The sequence below is a fragment of the Mus musculus genome, chromosome 9 (assembly GCF_000001635.26).
Source record: "Mus musculus strain C57BL/6J chromosome 9, GRCm38.p6 C57BL/6J".
Classification (NCBI taxonomy): Eukaryota; Metazoa; Chordata; class Mammalia; order Rodentia; family Muridae; genus Mus; species Mus musculus.
In genome coordinates this window covers 110,586,375-110,599,368 of record NC_000075.6, presented here as the reverse complement: position 1 = coordinate 110,599,368, position 12,994 = coordinate 110,586,375, and the positions used below count along the sequence as shown (strand labels likewise).

The 12,994-nt window shown below is 39.7% G+C and overlaps 1 protein-coding gene across 6 annotated transcripts in view; it reads right to left on the bottom strand.

The window, feature by feature from the left end:
- Window positions 1-12,994, bottom strand: part of Setd2 (SET domain containing 2) — an 86,134-nt gene that overhangs the window by 19,265 nt on the left and 53,875 nt on the right. For 5 of the 6 annotated variants that reach the window (XR_001778892.2, XM_006512088.4, XM_006512091.4 and 2 more), the window contains 4 exons: window positions 8,933-8,981; window positions 6,790-6,970; window positions 4,609-5,278; window positions 116-250 (listed from right to left, as the gene is read on the bottom strand). Coding sequence is in view for 4 of the 6 variants with exons in the window: in XM_006512088.4 (XP_006512151.1) it covers window positions 116-250; window positions 4,609-5,278; window positions 6,790-6,970; window positions 8,933-8,981 (1,035 nt within the window). In the remaining 2 variants the exon portion in view is untranslated. The remainder of the gene's footprint in view (window positions 1-115; window positions 251-4,608; window positions 5,279-6,789; window positions 6,971-8,932; window positions 8,982-12,994) is intronic. The other variant, XR_001778893.2, reaches the window with a different exon arrangement.

Below are 12,994 nucleotides of genomic sequence, written 5' to 3'. Positions count from 1 at the left end.
TACATAAAATAAATCATTAAAAAAAAAAAGAAGGAAAGAAAGAAAAAAGGTTTTTTTTTTTTTTGCAAAGACATATACAAACAATGAGAGAGTTAACAAGTGAAATATTTCTTACTGGCTGTAAGGACTGAGGCTGCCCTGGTGCAACTATTGAAGTCACGGCTGCAGTTGGCTGTACCACCACTCCTTGTGGGTGAGCTGTGAAAATCTGCTGTCCCTGGATATACTGAAGACTTGGCTGGGCATAACTCTAGAAGACAAAACAAACAAAGCTATAACTTATATCTCTCTGGATCATATTATGTGAAACACTGACTTCCAATATGACACAAGCTTTTCGAGACAGGGTTTCTCTGTGTAGCCCTGGCTGTCCTAGAACTCACTCTGTAGACAAGGCTGGCCTGTCTCTGCCTCCTGAGTGCTGGGATTAAAGGCATGCACCACCACTCCCAGCTTAAAAAGATATTTTTCTTATGAGTATATTTAGGCTCAGATATATAGCACTTTTGTTTCAAACATGAAACTTTTTGGTTTTCTGTTTGTTTGGTTTTTGAGGTAAGAGTCTCATTATGTAGCTCTGGCTAGTCTTGAATTTACAGACATTCTCCTGTCTCTGCCTTCTGAGTGCTGGAATTAAAGGTGTGTATCACCAACTCAACTCATTTACTTCAATCTCACATCAATGCATTTGGTACACAAGTAAATACACAAGCCCTTCTCCTTTCTTATTCATAGAAACTGTCTGTTTAACTCTCTGCGACAAGTGCTGCTCCAGGGATCTAAATACTCAGACACACCACACACACACACACACACACACACACACACACACACACACACACACACACACACACACACACACACAGATTCTCAGGCACCTCTCTGTCCATTCTGCTCTTTTTGGGAAGTAGTCTCAAACTTTTTTTTTCAATTTTTATTTTTTCATAGCTCAGTCTGCCTTTGAACTCATAAGCCTGCCTCAGTCCTGAGTTTATATAAGTACATACACCACATGCAACTTTCTTGAGGTCCTTTGTTACCAACTAGTAACAACAGGTTGTTTTGACACAGTAAGAGCAACAGCAGTGATTCACGGTTTAAGAAGATAATCAAATATTAATATCCAATTCTTGTTTCTAAGCTTTTGGTAATGTATAATAAAATTTCTACAAAAATAGAAGAACATAATGAGTCTAAAATTCATAATGTACAAGACATGAACCCAGAAAATCCTTCCTGCTCTAACAGCATCAGATGCAGGTGTTTGTTCTCATGCAGTCTCTCCTAAGAGCTGGGCTGTGGAGGTGCACGCCTTTAATCCCAGCACTCGGGAGACAGAGGCAGGCGGATTTCTGAACGTTAATAAGGAAACTAAAAGAATTCATCCAGCGTCTAAGAAATAAGCCTCAGTAGTTAGGATCAAAGCCTTTAAAGCCGCCTTAAGTATCCAAACGTATAGCTTAAACTCTCCACAAAGGAGCAAAGAAGAAACTGTACACAGTCTTACAAAGAAGTGTTCCCAGTTAACACTTTCCTGACTGGGCTGTTTTTCTGACAATGGTCCTTGGGTCATTTCCTATATGTACTATTATTCTCTGCCTCTTTGTAAACGTGAGTCCAAACGTCCCTTGAAGAGAAGGTGGTACTGGGATAAAACCTGGCATTTAAAATCGCAGGTTAATAACAGGAGACTGATCTTTCAATGAGAATGCCCCTCGTCAGAAAATACTTCCTGATGTCACAAGAACAGGGTAAATGGAGTAAGCCTGGGCTCACATCCCAAACCAGAGTAAAATAGGAAACATATCATCAAAGCGACTTTTAAAAAACTTAATATACACTCAGATAATAATCAGAAGTCAATAAAAATACAAGTTACCAGAAGCAAAAGATTGTCTATGTTTATAAGAAGATATAAGCCACAAGTTGCTATGTATACAGGCATACTTTTACATGCTGGTAGTGCTGACTTCAGCTTAATGTTATGCACTAACCAAAGTCAGCAGGCTGGTTAACTGGATCTTTTGTAGCCAGCCCAGTTAAACACCAGATACCTCACAGAGAACTTGGGGGTGGGAGGTGTGGGAAGAGAAAAAAATCAAAACAAAACAAAACCACCTGGCTTGCCTTCCCAATCTAATTTAGTAGCAAAATCTGCTAGCTTTGTCTTCTATAGCCTTTCACATCGATATCATGTACAACTAACTAACTCTTATTCTCTTGGGTAAGTTACTTAATCTTGTAATTGGTCTACCTAGCCCTTAACTTTCATTATTTTCTTTGCCAGAGCAACCAAAGTGATCCATTTAGATTATTATGTCAGATGATATTCCTCTATTAGGCCATGTTAAAGGATTTTGACATTACTCAGGGGGAAAAAAATCCTCCTAGAATCTGTAACATTAATTTATTTCCTACAGGATGGATTTTATAATCACCTGGCATAATTTGTATTGAAAGCATTTAATATCAACTTTTATAAAACATTTTAAAAGCTAGATCAGAACAATTGTTCTACTCCTAGGTATTTGAAAGCAGGCTCTCACTATGTGGTCCAGGCCTGCCTTCAACTCATTATCCTCCTGTCTTAGATTCCCACCATGCTGGGATTGCAAGCATGAACCACCATTCCAAGCCCAAATACCCATTTTGAGGAAACAAAAACAAACAAAAACAAGCCCCCCCCCAACTGACCCCTCCCAAAAGCCTAAACAGTTCCCAGGGAAAATAGGTATTTCTAAAGAAAACAGGGGAGGGGGTGGGGGACTGGCTAGATGGCTCAGTGGGTAAGAGCACTGACTGTTCTTCCAAAGGTCCTGAGTTCAAATCCCAACAACCACATGGTGGCTCACAACCACCCGTAATGAGATCTGACGCCCTCTTCAGCTACAGGTCCTACATTCAATACCTAACAACCACATGAAGGCTCACAATGATCTGTATAGCTACAGTGTACTCATATACATGAAATAAAATAAATCTTTAAAAAAAAATAAAGCAGGAAGCCAAGCATACAATAGGAGTAGAGAGGACCTAGTATTTTGGAAGCTAAACTCCTTGACCCTTAGTGATACCATGATCATAACAATTGCCTGACAAGATATCTAACTAAGGCTCACCATGCAGAATTTCTAAAGATTTGGTGTCAGATACATTAGAGCTGACACCACAAGCATCCATGAGCTGTCTGACATGGGTGCTGGGAACCAAACTCGGGTCTTCTAGGGACTCAGCAAGCGCTCTTAACCACTAAGCCACCTTTGCAGTCCCATGCAGAAATTTTAAAAGTTTACTGCAAATTTAATTTTTGTATACCACATATCATTGTATCATTACCCAACCCATAAGTCACTTCTGATCAATTAAGTCAAAGAGAGGGGAGAGAAACTACATATCTACTTCTCAGGAGGAGTAAAGCAGTTGGGCAGTGGTGGCACACTCCTTTAATCCCAGCACTTGGGAGGCAGAGGCAGGTGGATTTCTGAGTTCGAGGGCAGCCTGGTCTACAGAGTGAGTTCCAGAACAGTCAAGGCTACACAGAGAAACCCTGTCTCAAACAAACAAACAAAACAAAACAAGGAATATGTAAAGTAAACTAAGGGTTAAATAAGTATATTTTCATCATAGATTATAGTGGTAACGCCTTCATGACGGCTTTCCAGTGATCACTACCACCTAGTATGCTCATGCTTAAGCAATCTCCCCTATCTCCTGGTGTGATGAACAGAACACAGCAAAGTGATAGGAACAGTGGCTAGTCCTACTAGGAAGCCTTGGTTGTAAATAAGCTGCAAAGTGAATCCTCCATTCTTTTTTTGTTGTTGTTGTTGTTGTTTTTTTTTTTTTTTTTGGTTTTTTGAGACAAGGTTTCTCTGTATAGCCCTAACTGTCCTAGAACTCAATTTGTAGACCAGGCTGGCCTCGAACTCAGAAATCCACCTGGTTCTGCCTCCCCAGTGCTGGGATTAAAGGCGTATGCCACAACGCCTGGCGAATCCTCCATTTTTAAAAAATATTTATTTACTTATTCATTTATGTAAGTACACTATAGCTGTCTTCAGACACTCCAGAAGAGAGCATCAGATTTTGTTACGGATGGTTGTGAGCCACCATGTGGTTGCTGGGATTTGAACTCAGGACCTTTGGAAGAGCAGTCGGTGCTCTTAACCACTGAGCTATCTCACCAGCCCCCAAATCCTCCATTCTTAATCTAGCCTCCAGATGACTACAATCCTAGAAAATAGGTTGACTAATTCCATGGACCATGATCCAGACCATCAAAGTTGCTTCTAAACTCCTTACTCATGGAAACTGTGACATACTTTTGTCTTAAATTATCAGACATTTTACACTCCAACATTTTAAATAGTAGATAACTGATATGGACAAGGTAGATCCAAGGTCTAGATATAATACACTGGGAGAATGCCTGATGAGTGTATGCAAAAGGCCCAATGTTTCATCACTAGAACCACGAAACAGAACTTCATATCAGATTATCATCTCAAGTGAAAATAAGGATAACAACAGGATTTCTCTTAATCAGATCTAATTAGTATGGCATTAACAGACTTTAAAACACAAAAGAGAAGTTCTACCATTAATTACCTGCACAATTGGAGGAGTTGTCTGTGAATAAGGCGAGGTCACACTATAGACAGTTGAACATGTCTGTCCTTGATAATATATGGTTGTTTGAGATTGTGCAGGAGAATACTGCTGTTGTACACTGACAGACTGTTGGTTTGACTCCCAGACATTGTAATTCTGTCCTTGGACTGGGCCTGGAGCTTGTACTGGCATTACAGGAACATTGGAGTCTTGGTGTACAACACTTTCATTCTGAGCTACATACTGAGAACTGGAAACTTCCACAGAGGCTGCCACATGCGGCACCACTGGCACAGATGGGGGAGCAGCAAGGGATTCTGTAGAATGTCCTACCAAGGGCTGAGCGTGATCATAAGGAGCAGGGGAGCACACAGGGTCCATGCTAGGTGTGGGCAGAAGCACCTTTCCAGCATTAGGGTTGCTGGGATCCACATAGGCTTGCATGGGGTAACCTGGTGGGTACCCAGCAAAGGGGTGATGAGAGGCATTATATCCCAGAGAGTCAAAGGGGAGTGGTGATGTCATCCCCAAGTTCTGCATCTGTTGCTGTTGCTTCTGAGCTTCCCTCTGTGCCACCTCTTGTTCAAACAACTTCCTGCGCTCCTCTGTAGAAAGTTTGTTTCGGTCTTTAATTCGTACTTTCTTTTTAGAAGTTGGTGTATCATATCTACAAAGAAAATAATACCACAAAAGGTTACTAATCATGGACATAATCAAAACCTTTATAAGACAGTAAGTCATTCATGAAGAAACCACTAACCACATCAAGTCTAATTTGACATTGCCTAAAATTCACACTCAAAATTAGTAAATGAGGATGGTTGTGCAGAGATTGCTTAAATTCAACATCCAGCACTACACAAACAAACTAAACAAGGGAGCTGGAAAGATGCCTCAGCAGCTCAGTTCCCATATCAGGCAGTTCACAACTGCCTGTAGCTCCAGTTCTAAGAGGATCCAATGCTTCAGAACTCTGAAGGTGTGGACACACACAGATCTTTAAAATAAACTAGGCTGGGAAATACAGCTCAGTGGAATGTGTGTGTACCTACCATGTACAGAGCCTTGCACTCCGTCCCAGGAGCCATAAAACAAATAAAAAGGAATCTGGCAGTGAAAAATAAGGCCCAGGAAATCCAACACTTGGCCACTTGTACCAGCATTCTCAGTTTAGATGTCTGAAGTAGTTACACCAGCTTCCTGTTCTTACTTAGGGTTGAGGCAGATTCCATAATCACAAATACAGATTTTTAAAACACAAGATAAAACCCATTTCTTTGTAAATAAATGAAGAAAAGAAAATGTGACACGGGCCAAAAATAGTCCAGTATGTTGTCCAGCAGAGACACCTGAGCTTGGTGCTCAACATACATAAAAAAGCCAGGCGTAGCAGCGAACACGTGTCACCTCAGAACCCAGGAGGCTAAGGCAGGAGACTGCTCTAAGTTATGGCATCCTAGTGTGATCCTGTCTAAAACAGATAAACAGATGGGAAAAGTATATGTGACTAAATGCAAACCACAAAACTCTATTATTAAAAATAATCTGTCTTAAAACTTACCAGTGAAATCTTATACTTACTCATCTAGAAAATATTAATTCCAAAAGCCAGTGCTGTACGTGTGTACAGTGTGTACTATGTGTACAGTGTGTCTGCCTATATTTTGAAACCTCTTGAGTCTCACTGTGTAACCTGGAGCTTGCTATTAAGACCAGACTGGCTCTGAACTTTGAACAATCTTCCTGCTGCTGTCATATAAATGCTGGGATTGTAGATGTATGCTACCATGCCCAACCTTAATTTATATACTTTTCTTTCATTTATGTACTTATCTCATGAATGTGTGGAGTGGGGATACTTAGGTGTCTTCCCTGACAATGAGTGTCTTTTGCCCACTTAGCTATCTTGGTGGCCTCATTTTTTTAAAACTCTTTGAAAGTTTCATACTCATATAATGAATTTTAGTTGTGCATCCTCTCATTCCTGACATTCTTCTCCCTCTGAAACCCTTCTTTCCCCAACAAGTCCTCCTTCTAAAATAAATAAATAAATCCTCTCTTTCCCAAATCATTTAGTGCGTGCGCACCACGGCATAAATGTGGATGCTAAAGAACTATACGGGGCCTGGAGACTTGTTTGGATTTGCTCAAATAAGAAAATCTCACTTGGTCACCTACCTGTCATCTGGCCTTTTTGTTCCCCGCTCATATGCAGAAGAGGGTGGTGACAGAGAGCCCCGTCGTTTCCTTTTCTCTTTATTTTGAGACTGCTTGTCTGGGTCTCTCTCTCTAGACCTGTTAGGAGTCTTTGGAGCTGTTTGATCTCTGAAGGCAGCAGCATCTCTTCCTCGTTCAGCTACTAGGAAGACAAGTTATTTTTTAAAAAAGTTTATTTTAGTAGGGAAATAACACATTAAGTATATAACAATACTTCTATCCAAAAAGGTAAATGTATGGACTCTTCCCTCATCAAGTCCTGACTTCGAATTTTAAAGGTTTTAGTTGTTAGTTGCTTAACACTGAGAAACCAAAAACAAACTCATATTTCCTTATTCTGACATTAAGCAAGAAAATTCCACATACAATAAATAAAAAAGGTTGCCTATGAAAAAAATCCAAGATCGGGGCTAGAGAGATGTCTCAGAGTTCTTCTTAAGGTCCTGCTTGAGTTCAAATCCCAGCAACAACACAGTGGCTCACAACTATCCATAATGAGATTGGATGTCCTCTTCTGGTGTGTCTGAAGACAGCTACAGTGTACTCACATATAATAAATAAATCTTCCAAAAAAAAAAAAATCCAAGCTCATCCTTTGCAGCTCCCCAAGAACTATACTAGAGTAGATACTTAGAAAACATGGGAGGTTTGCCTATAGTGCTAATTGCCTAGGCTGGTAGCCCTAACAACTTTACATTGCTGCCAATGGTTCTACTGAGAAAAAACTGACCAGAACCATCTTCTTACAGTTCTTTATAGTCCCATGTAGGAAGTCTGGCTATGAAGAGAATAAACCATTACAACTTAAAGATGTACAAAAGAGAGAATAATGAAGTGAAAGATATCACACAGGTCTTTATTTAAGGAATCAGAACCTATGCTTGTGAAAAATAAGGTAAAGGTTAACACACACACTGGCTTTTTCACTCTAGCAACACTGGCTCCATGTTAGAAGGGATTCAAGAAACCAATCAGAGCCCCACGAAGTCCATTCCTTAAGTTCCTTAAAGTTTGTCAGAAACACAGTGAAAATCTGATGAAGATTTCTTTTTTCTTTTCTTTTTTGTTTTTTCGAGAAAGAGTTTCTCTGTACAGCCCTGGGTGTCCTGGATCTCTGGCCTCAAATTCAGAGATCTGCCTGTTTCAGCCTCCTGAGTACTGGAATTAAAGCTATGCACCAATAAACACAGCTCTGGTAAGATTTCTTAGCCTTCTCTGCTAAAGAAACACACATACCCCTCTACATATATGAACAGCTAGAGGTAAATATTGCTCCATGTACCTCTAGCAATATAGATTTAAGGATGTCTGTTTGGGGTTGGAGACAGCTCTGTAGTTAAGAGCACTTGCTGTTCTTGCGGAAGACTTAGGGGTTGATTCCCAGTACCCATATGACAGCTCACAACCATGTGTAACTTCAGTTCTAGAGACTCTCGTGCTTTTCTCTGGCCTCTGAGGGCACCAGGTGCACATAGATACTGCACATTAACACATATAGGCAAAACACCCATAAAGATAAAAGAGTAATTCTTTAAAAAAAAAAAAAAAAAACAAGCCGGGTGGGTGGGGGGTTGGGGGAGTAGAGAGATGGCACAATGGGTAAGGACCCTTGCTGCTCTTGGGGAGCCTCTTCTGGCCTCCCACGGGCACCAGCATATGTATTGTAAACAGACATGGACACAAGGAAAGCATTCATATACAAACCTAAAAAAAATTTTTTTAAAAGAATGCCTACTTTAAGGCCAGGAAGAGAAACTGAGTGGTGGAGTACTTGCCTAACATGTGAGAGCCCCAGGTTCAACCCCCAGCACTGAAGGAGCAAGAAAACAAACAAACAAACAAAGACTCGCTATTCTAGAGGGACAGTTCAATGAAAGGTAAGTTACCAAAGCGACAACATAGGCAGTTAAGAAATATCTCCTTTGGAAAAACCCACTAGGAAAGAATACAGGTTCAAGTTTCCAAATTATTACATCCAATGTTTCATTTTTCTATGCATGCTTATTTCAAAAGGAAGAACACTCAAGTCCTTACAGGTTGTCTCCACAATTCTGTAAAGAATTCTTAAAAAGTTACCAAGCTACGCAAGCGTTTTTCAACCTACCTGTGCTCTCCTTTTCAGTTTGACTTTTCTTTGGAATCCGATACACCTCCTGCAAAACAACAAAAAACACACACAAAAAAATGAGTTAGCAGTGTAGAGGTGATAAGATCATAGGTCTGAAACTGATAACATAAAGCTACAGGAAGGCCAGGAAAACACACTACAAGGAAAATAGATTGATTGGTAAGTAAGTATTCTCTGAAACTTAATACGTTTGGCTTTAAATAAAATAGGATCTGGCCCGATGAAAATGAATCTATTTTCTGAGAATTCTAATAATTCTTGAATGCATTCTGCATATATATATATATATATTCCTGCAAAAATCAGGTAGAAGTCATCTGCTGTTTCTTTACTGAGTGTATTCATAAGGACAATTCTAATATCTCACCTACAATCCCCACACTAAGAGCAGTAAACTCAGTTAAAAAAGTATAAAGACAATACCTGCTATTCAGCAAATTATTTTTGCTGGGGATGGAAACCAGTTTCTCACATACCCCAAGCAAGCATTCCACCACTGAGCTATGTTCCATCCCACCACTGCCACATCCTTTGCCATGCTAGAGAAAAAATTTAGTGTCTTTGCACACACTAGGCAATTCAATGTATTTTTCTATGGATGCAAAACCAACCCTGCTAATGGCGAAATTATCTACTTTCATAAGGCTATGAAGGAGGAAGAAGAAGGGGAAGGGGGCAATGATGAACACTATTAGGTCATCAACACTCCCAAAATGGCATCTAATACCGTACCAAATTGATCATGAAGAATATAAACTGTTTTTATGCCTTGAACTATGTTTACTTACAGGGTAATTCCTAAGAACATACTTTGCTGGTCTGTCAATTCCACACTATTCTAGTAGATGGGCCTAAGTTCTTACCCAACTACTGACTCAAGTGAGCCATAATGATGAGCCTACACATTCTCAATGGTATACAATGATACTCTCTCTCCCTTTATAATTGTGTAATATTAACCATACCCATGTAGCCTGGATATCACCTATGTGACCCAGTGATCCAATATTGAAAAGGTATTCCAAGAAAACTCATCTCACACTTTAATCTAGTATTTGGGGGAAATGAGAAATAGTCCACATAAGACAAATGACGGTTCAAAATGAAATATTTAAGAGAGCATGGTGGTACAGGCCTTTAATCCCAGCATTTGGCAGTCAGAGGCAGGCAGATCTCTGTGAGTTTGAGGCCTGCTGGTCTACACAGTGAGTTCCAGGACAGCCAGAGCTACACAGTGAGAAATGTCTTAAAGAAAAAAGGAAAAACAACAACAACAAAAAAAAACCTCTTCAATATTATATGCTCACTAGCAAAATATCCAATAGATTATTATGATTTTACCTGTGCACTTATCCCACATATGATGTTTCATTCTTAAATGTTTCACATATACTATAATTAAAGCTTCAAAACAAACTCCCGGAGTAGAAGCAGCAGCCCAGTGGCACAATGCTGGCTTAGCATGTGCCAGGCCCTGGGTCCAATGGCCAGCACCATGGGGGGGTTGGGGGGGGGGAGAAAGAAAAAGAAAAACAGCCCCCTGTTTTACAAAAAGAGCAACTCACTTGGAAGTTTGGCTACTACCTATAAAAGGTTACCATGTTTACATTGCTCTAAGGGTCAAACTCCAAGATGCTTCCTTGCTTGACTAGATGACATACAATACAGCTGATAATATTATGCTGGGATAGAGTAATACTAAGATTAATGCATAAATGTAGATTCCTCCGTTCCATTAGTCCCTAGAGCCCTCCTTCCTATGGTCCAAGGACTTTCACTAGAACTATGATCCTGTACCACAGCTGCAGAATGACTCAAGGAAGCCTTTTATATATTAACCACACCCAAGACAAACTAAAATCTTAGAAATCCTTCTTTGTAAAAAACAAAAACAAAACAAACAAAAAAAAAAAAAAACAAAAAAACTCCTCATATAACTGATGTACAGAGGGAAAGGCGAGACCCACTAAACTACTTATGGCTTTTTCTCAAAGGCTCTCATGCCTCCTAGCAAGATAGACTCTGGGGAAAGCTGCCTTGGCTCAGAACGTCTAGGTTTATTTCTCCCTGAGCTGCTTGTCTTTACTGAGAAGACACATTTCAGTTTGCTACTCTCCTCTCAGAGACCCCTACAGTTGCTTGGCTGTCAGTTTAGCTGTGGGTACTGGGTCAGGGATAAAGGCAAGAAGGAAAAAGATGACACTCTTAGCTCTGGTTTCTCTATTCCACTGAATAACCACATTTGGAGAAAGGAAAACTACTACTTATCAATAACCACCAATTAATCTGAAGAAGTTTAACAACGGTTTGAATATACTATGTAAATCTAGGTACTCAAAAAACCAATGTGTTCATTCATAAAGAATACTTAGGATACACCAAGGGCCCAACTACAGATTACACAGCTTCGTTCTTTTCCATAAGATCCTGACATTTTAAGTGTTCGTGAAAAATGCTTAAAATTGATTATACAGACTTCAAAAGTTGGAGATCCATTCTATGGTGGTTAATGTGCCTTAGAAAATTACTACAAAGATTATATCCATTGTTAACCAGCAAGATGGCTCAGCATGTTAAGGATATCTCTGTGTTCAATTCCTAGGACTCACATAAGAGAAAAAAATGACTGCAGGAAAACTGTCCTCCACACATGCACAGTAGTGCATGTTATATAAACACACATACACACCCACACACCACTTTTAAAATGTGTATGAGTAGAATGGATACACGATACAGGTGCCCATAGGTCAGAGGTACTGAATTCCCCTAGAGCTGGAGTAACAGGTGGTTGTGAGCCGCTGGGTATGTGTGCTGGGAACAGAACTCAGATCCTTAGGAAGAGCAAGGGCCATCCACGTTCTTAGTTGCTGGGGCATCTCTCCAGCCTAAACTACACATTCATTTTTTTTTTTCCAAATTAACTGTAGTATAGGTGATTGTAGTAAAGATGACATCTAAAAACAAATGGAACAAATTTGATCAGTGTATACCCAAGATTAGGAGTTGACTAACTTAATCTTCTACTTTATGAAGGCAAAACTACATAGAAAACTATTGTCTACTCCCCCCTATTCAATTTTTGTATAAGGAGACTGAACTCCTAAAAATGAAAATGGACTTGTACCAAAGTCCCATGATATTTTAAAAGATAAAAAGGAAGCAGTCTTGTGAAAACTATTGGAAATTTTTTAGGACTATTTTATCTGGTAGATAAAAAGTATTAATTCATTAGCCTACTAGGGAACTCTACCAGGAATGATGTCACAATGATAAGCCAATAGTAATGTCACAGTTTTAGGTCACTGAAGAAAATATTTGTTTGAATTGTGCTTCCTCACACTGACTTTCAAAACAGAATCACTTTCTTCATTCCAGTCAAGAGACTGGCATGTTATAAGAGTACTAGGAGCTGGAGACCATGCTATGTTTAACACTTATTGTAAGAGAGGCCTAAAAGAAATCTTATTTCTTCACTCCATCCAATATTTAGATATCATTATTTTTCATTTCTTTAGTCCCTAGATAGTACTTCCAACCAACACACACATACACATTCAAGCTGTAACTGCTATGAGCCAAGAACAAATCTAATTTGCTAATGCATAAAATAAAAGCAACACCACAGTCTAAACTTTGCACGCTTGAGGAAGTTTAAGGTAATTTTAGCTACACAGCCAATTCCAAGCAAACTCGGGCTACTTGAGACTGTTTTAAAACAACAAACACACACCCAGAAAGATGGCTGAGACTTCTGTTCTAAGTCCCACCTATTTTTAACACTGATAAAGAGGCTATCACTACATATACATTATGTGCAAAGCTGACTAAAGCAGTAACCATCCTGGATCTGACACTAGCCAAGCCTAGATTTCATACGAAGGCAACCCTTTTTGGGTTTTGGAGACAGGGTGTCCCACCTTGCGAGCTGACCTGAGTCTGAGTGTGGCTACAGTGACCTTGAACTGCTGCTCCTGACCCCACTTCCTGAGTGCTAGGGTTATTCTCTGTGAGAGCAGCTCACTCATCATTTTCCTT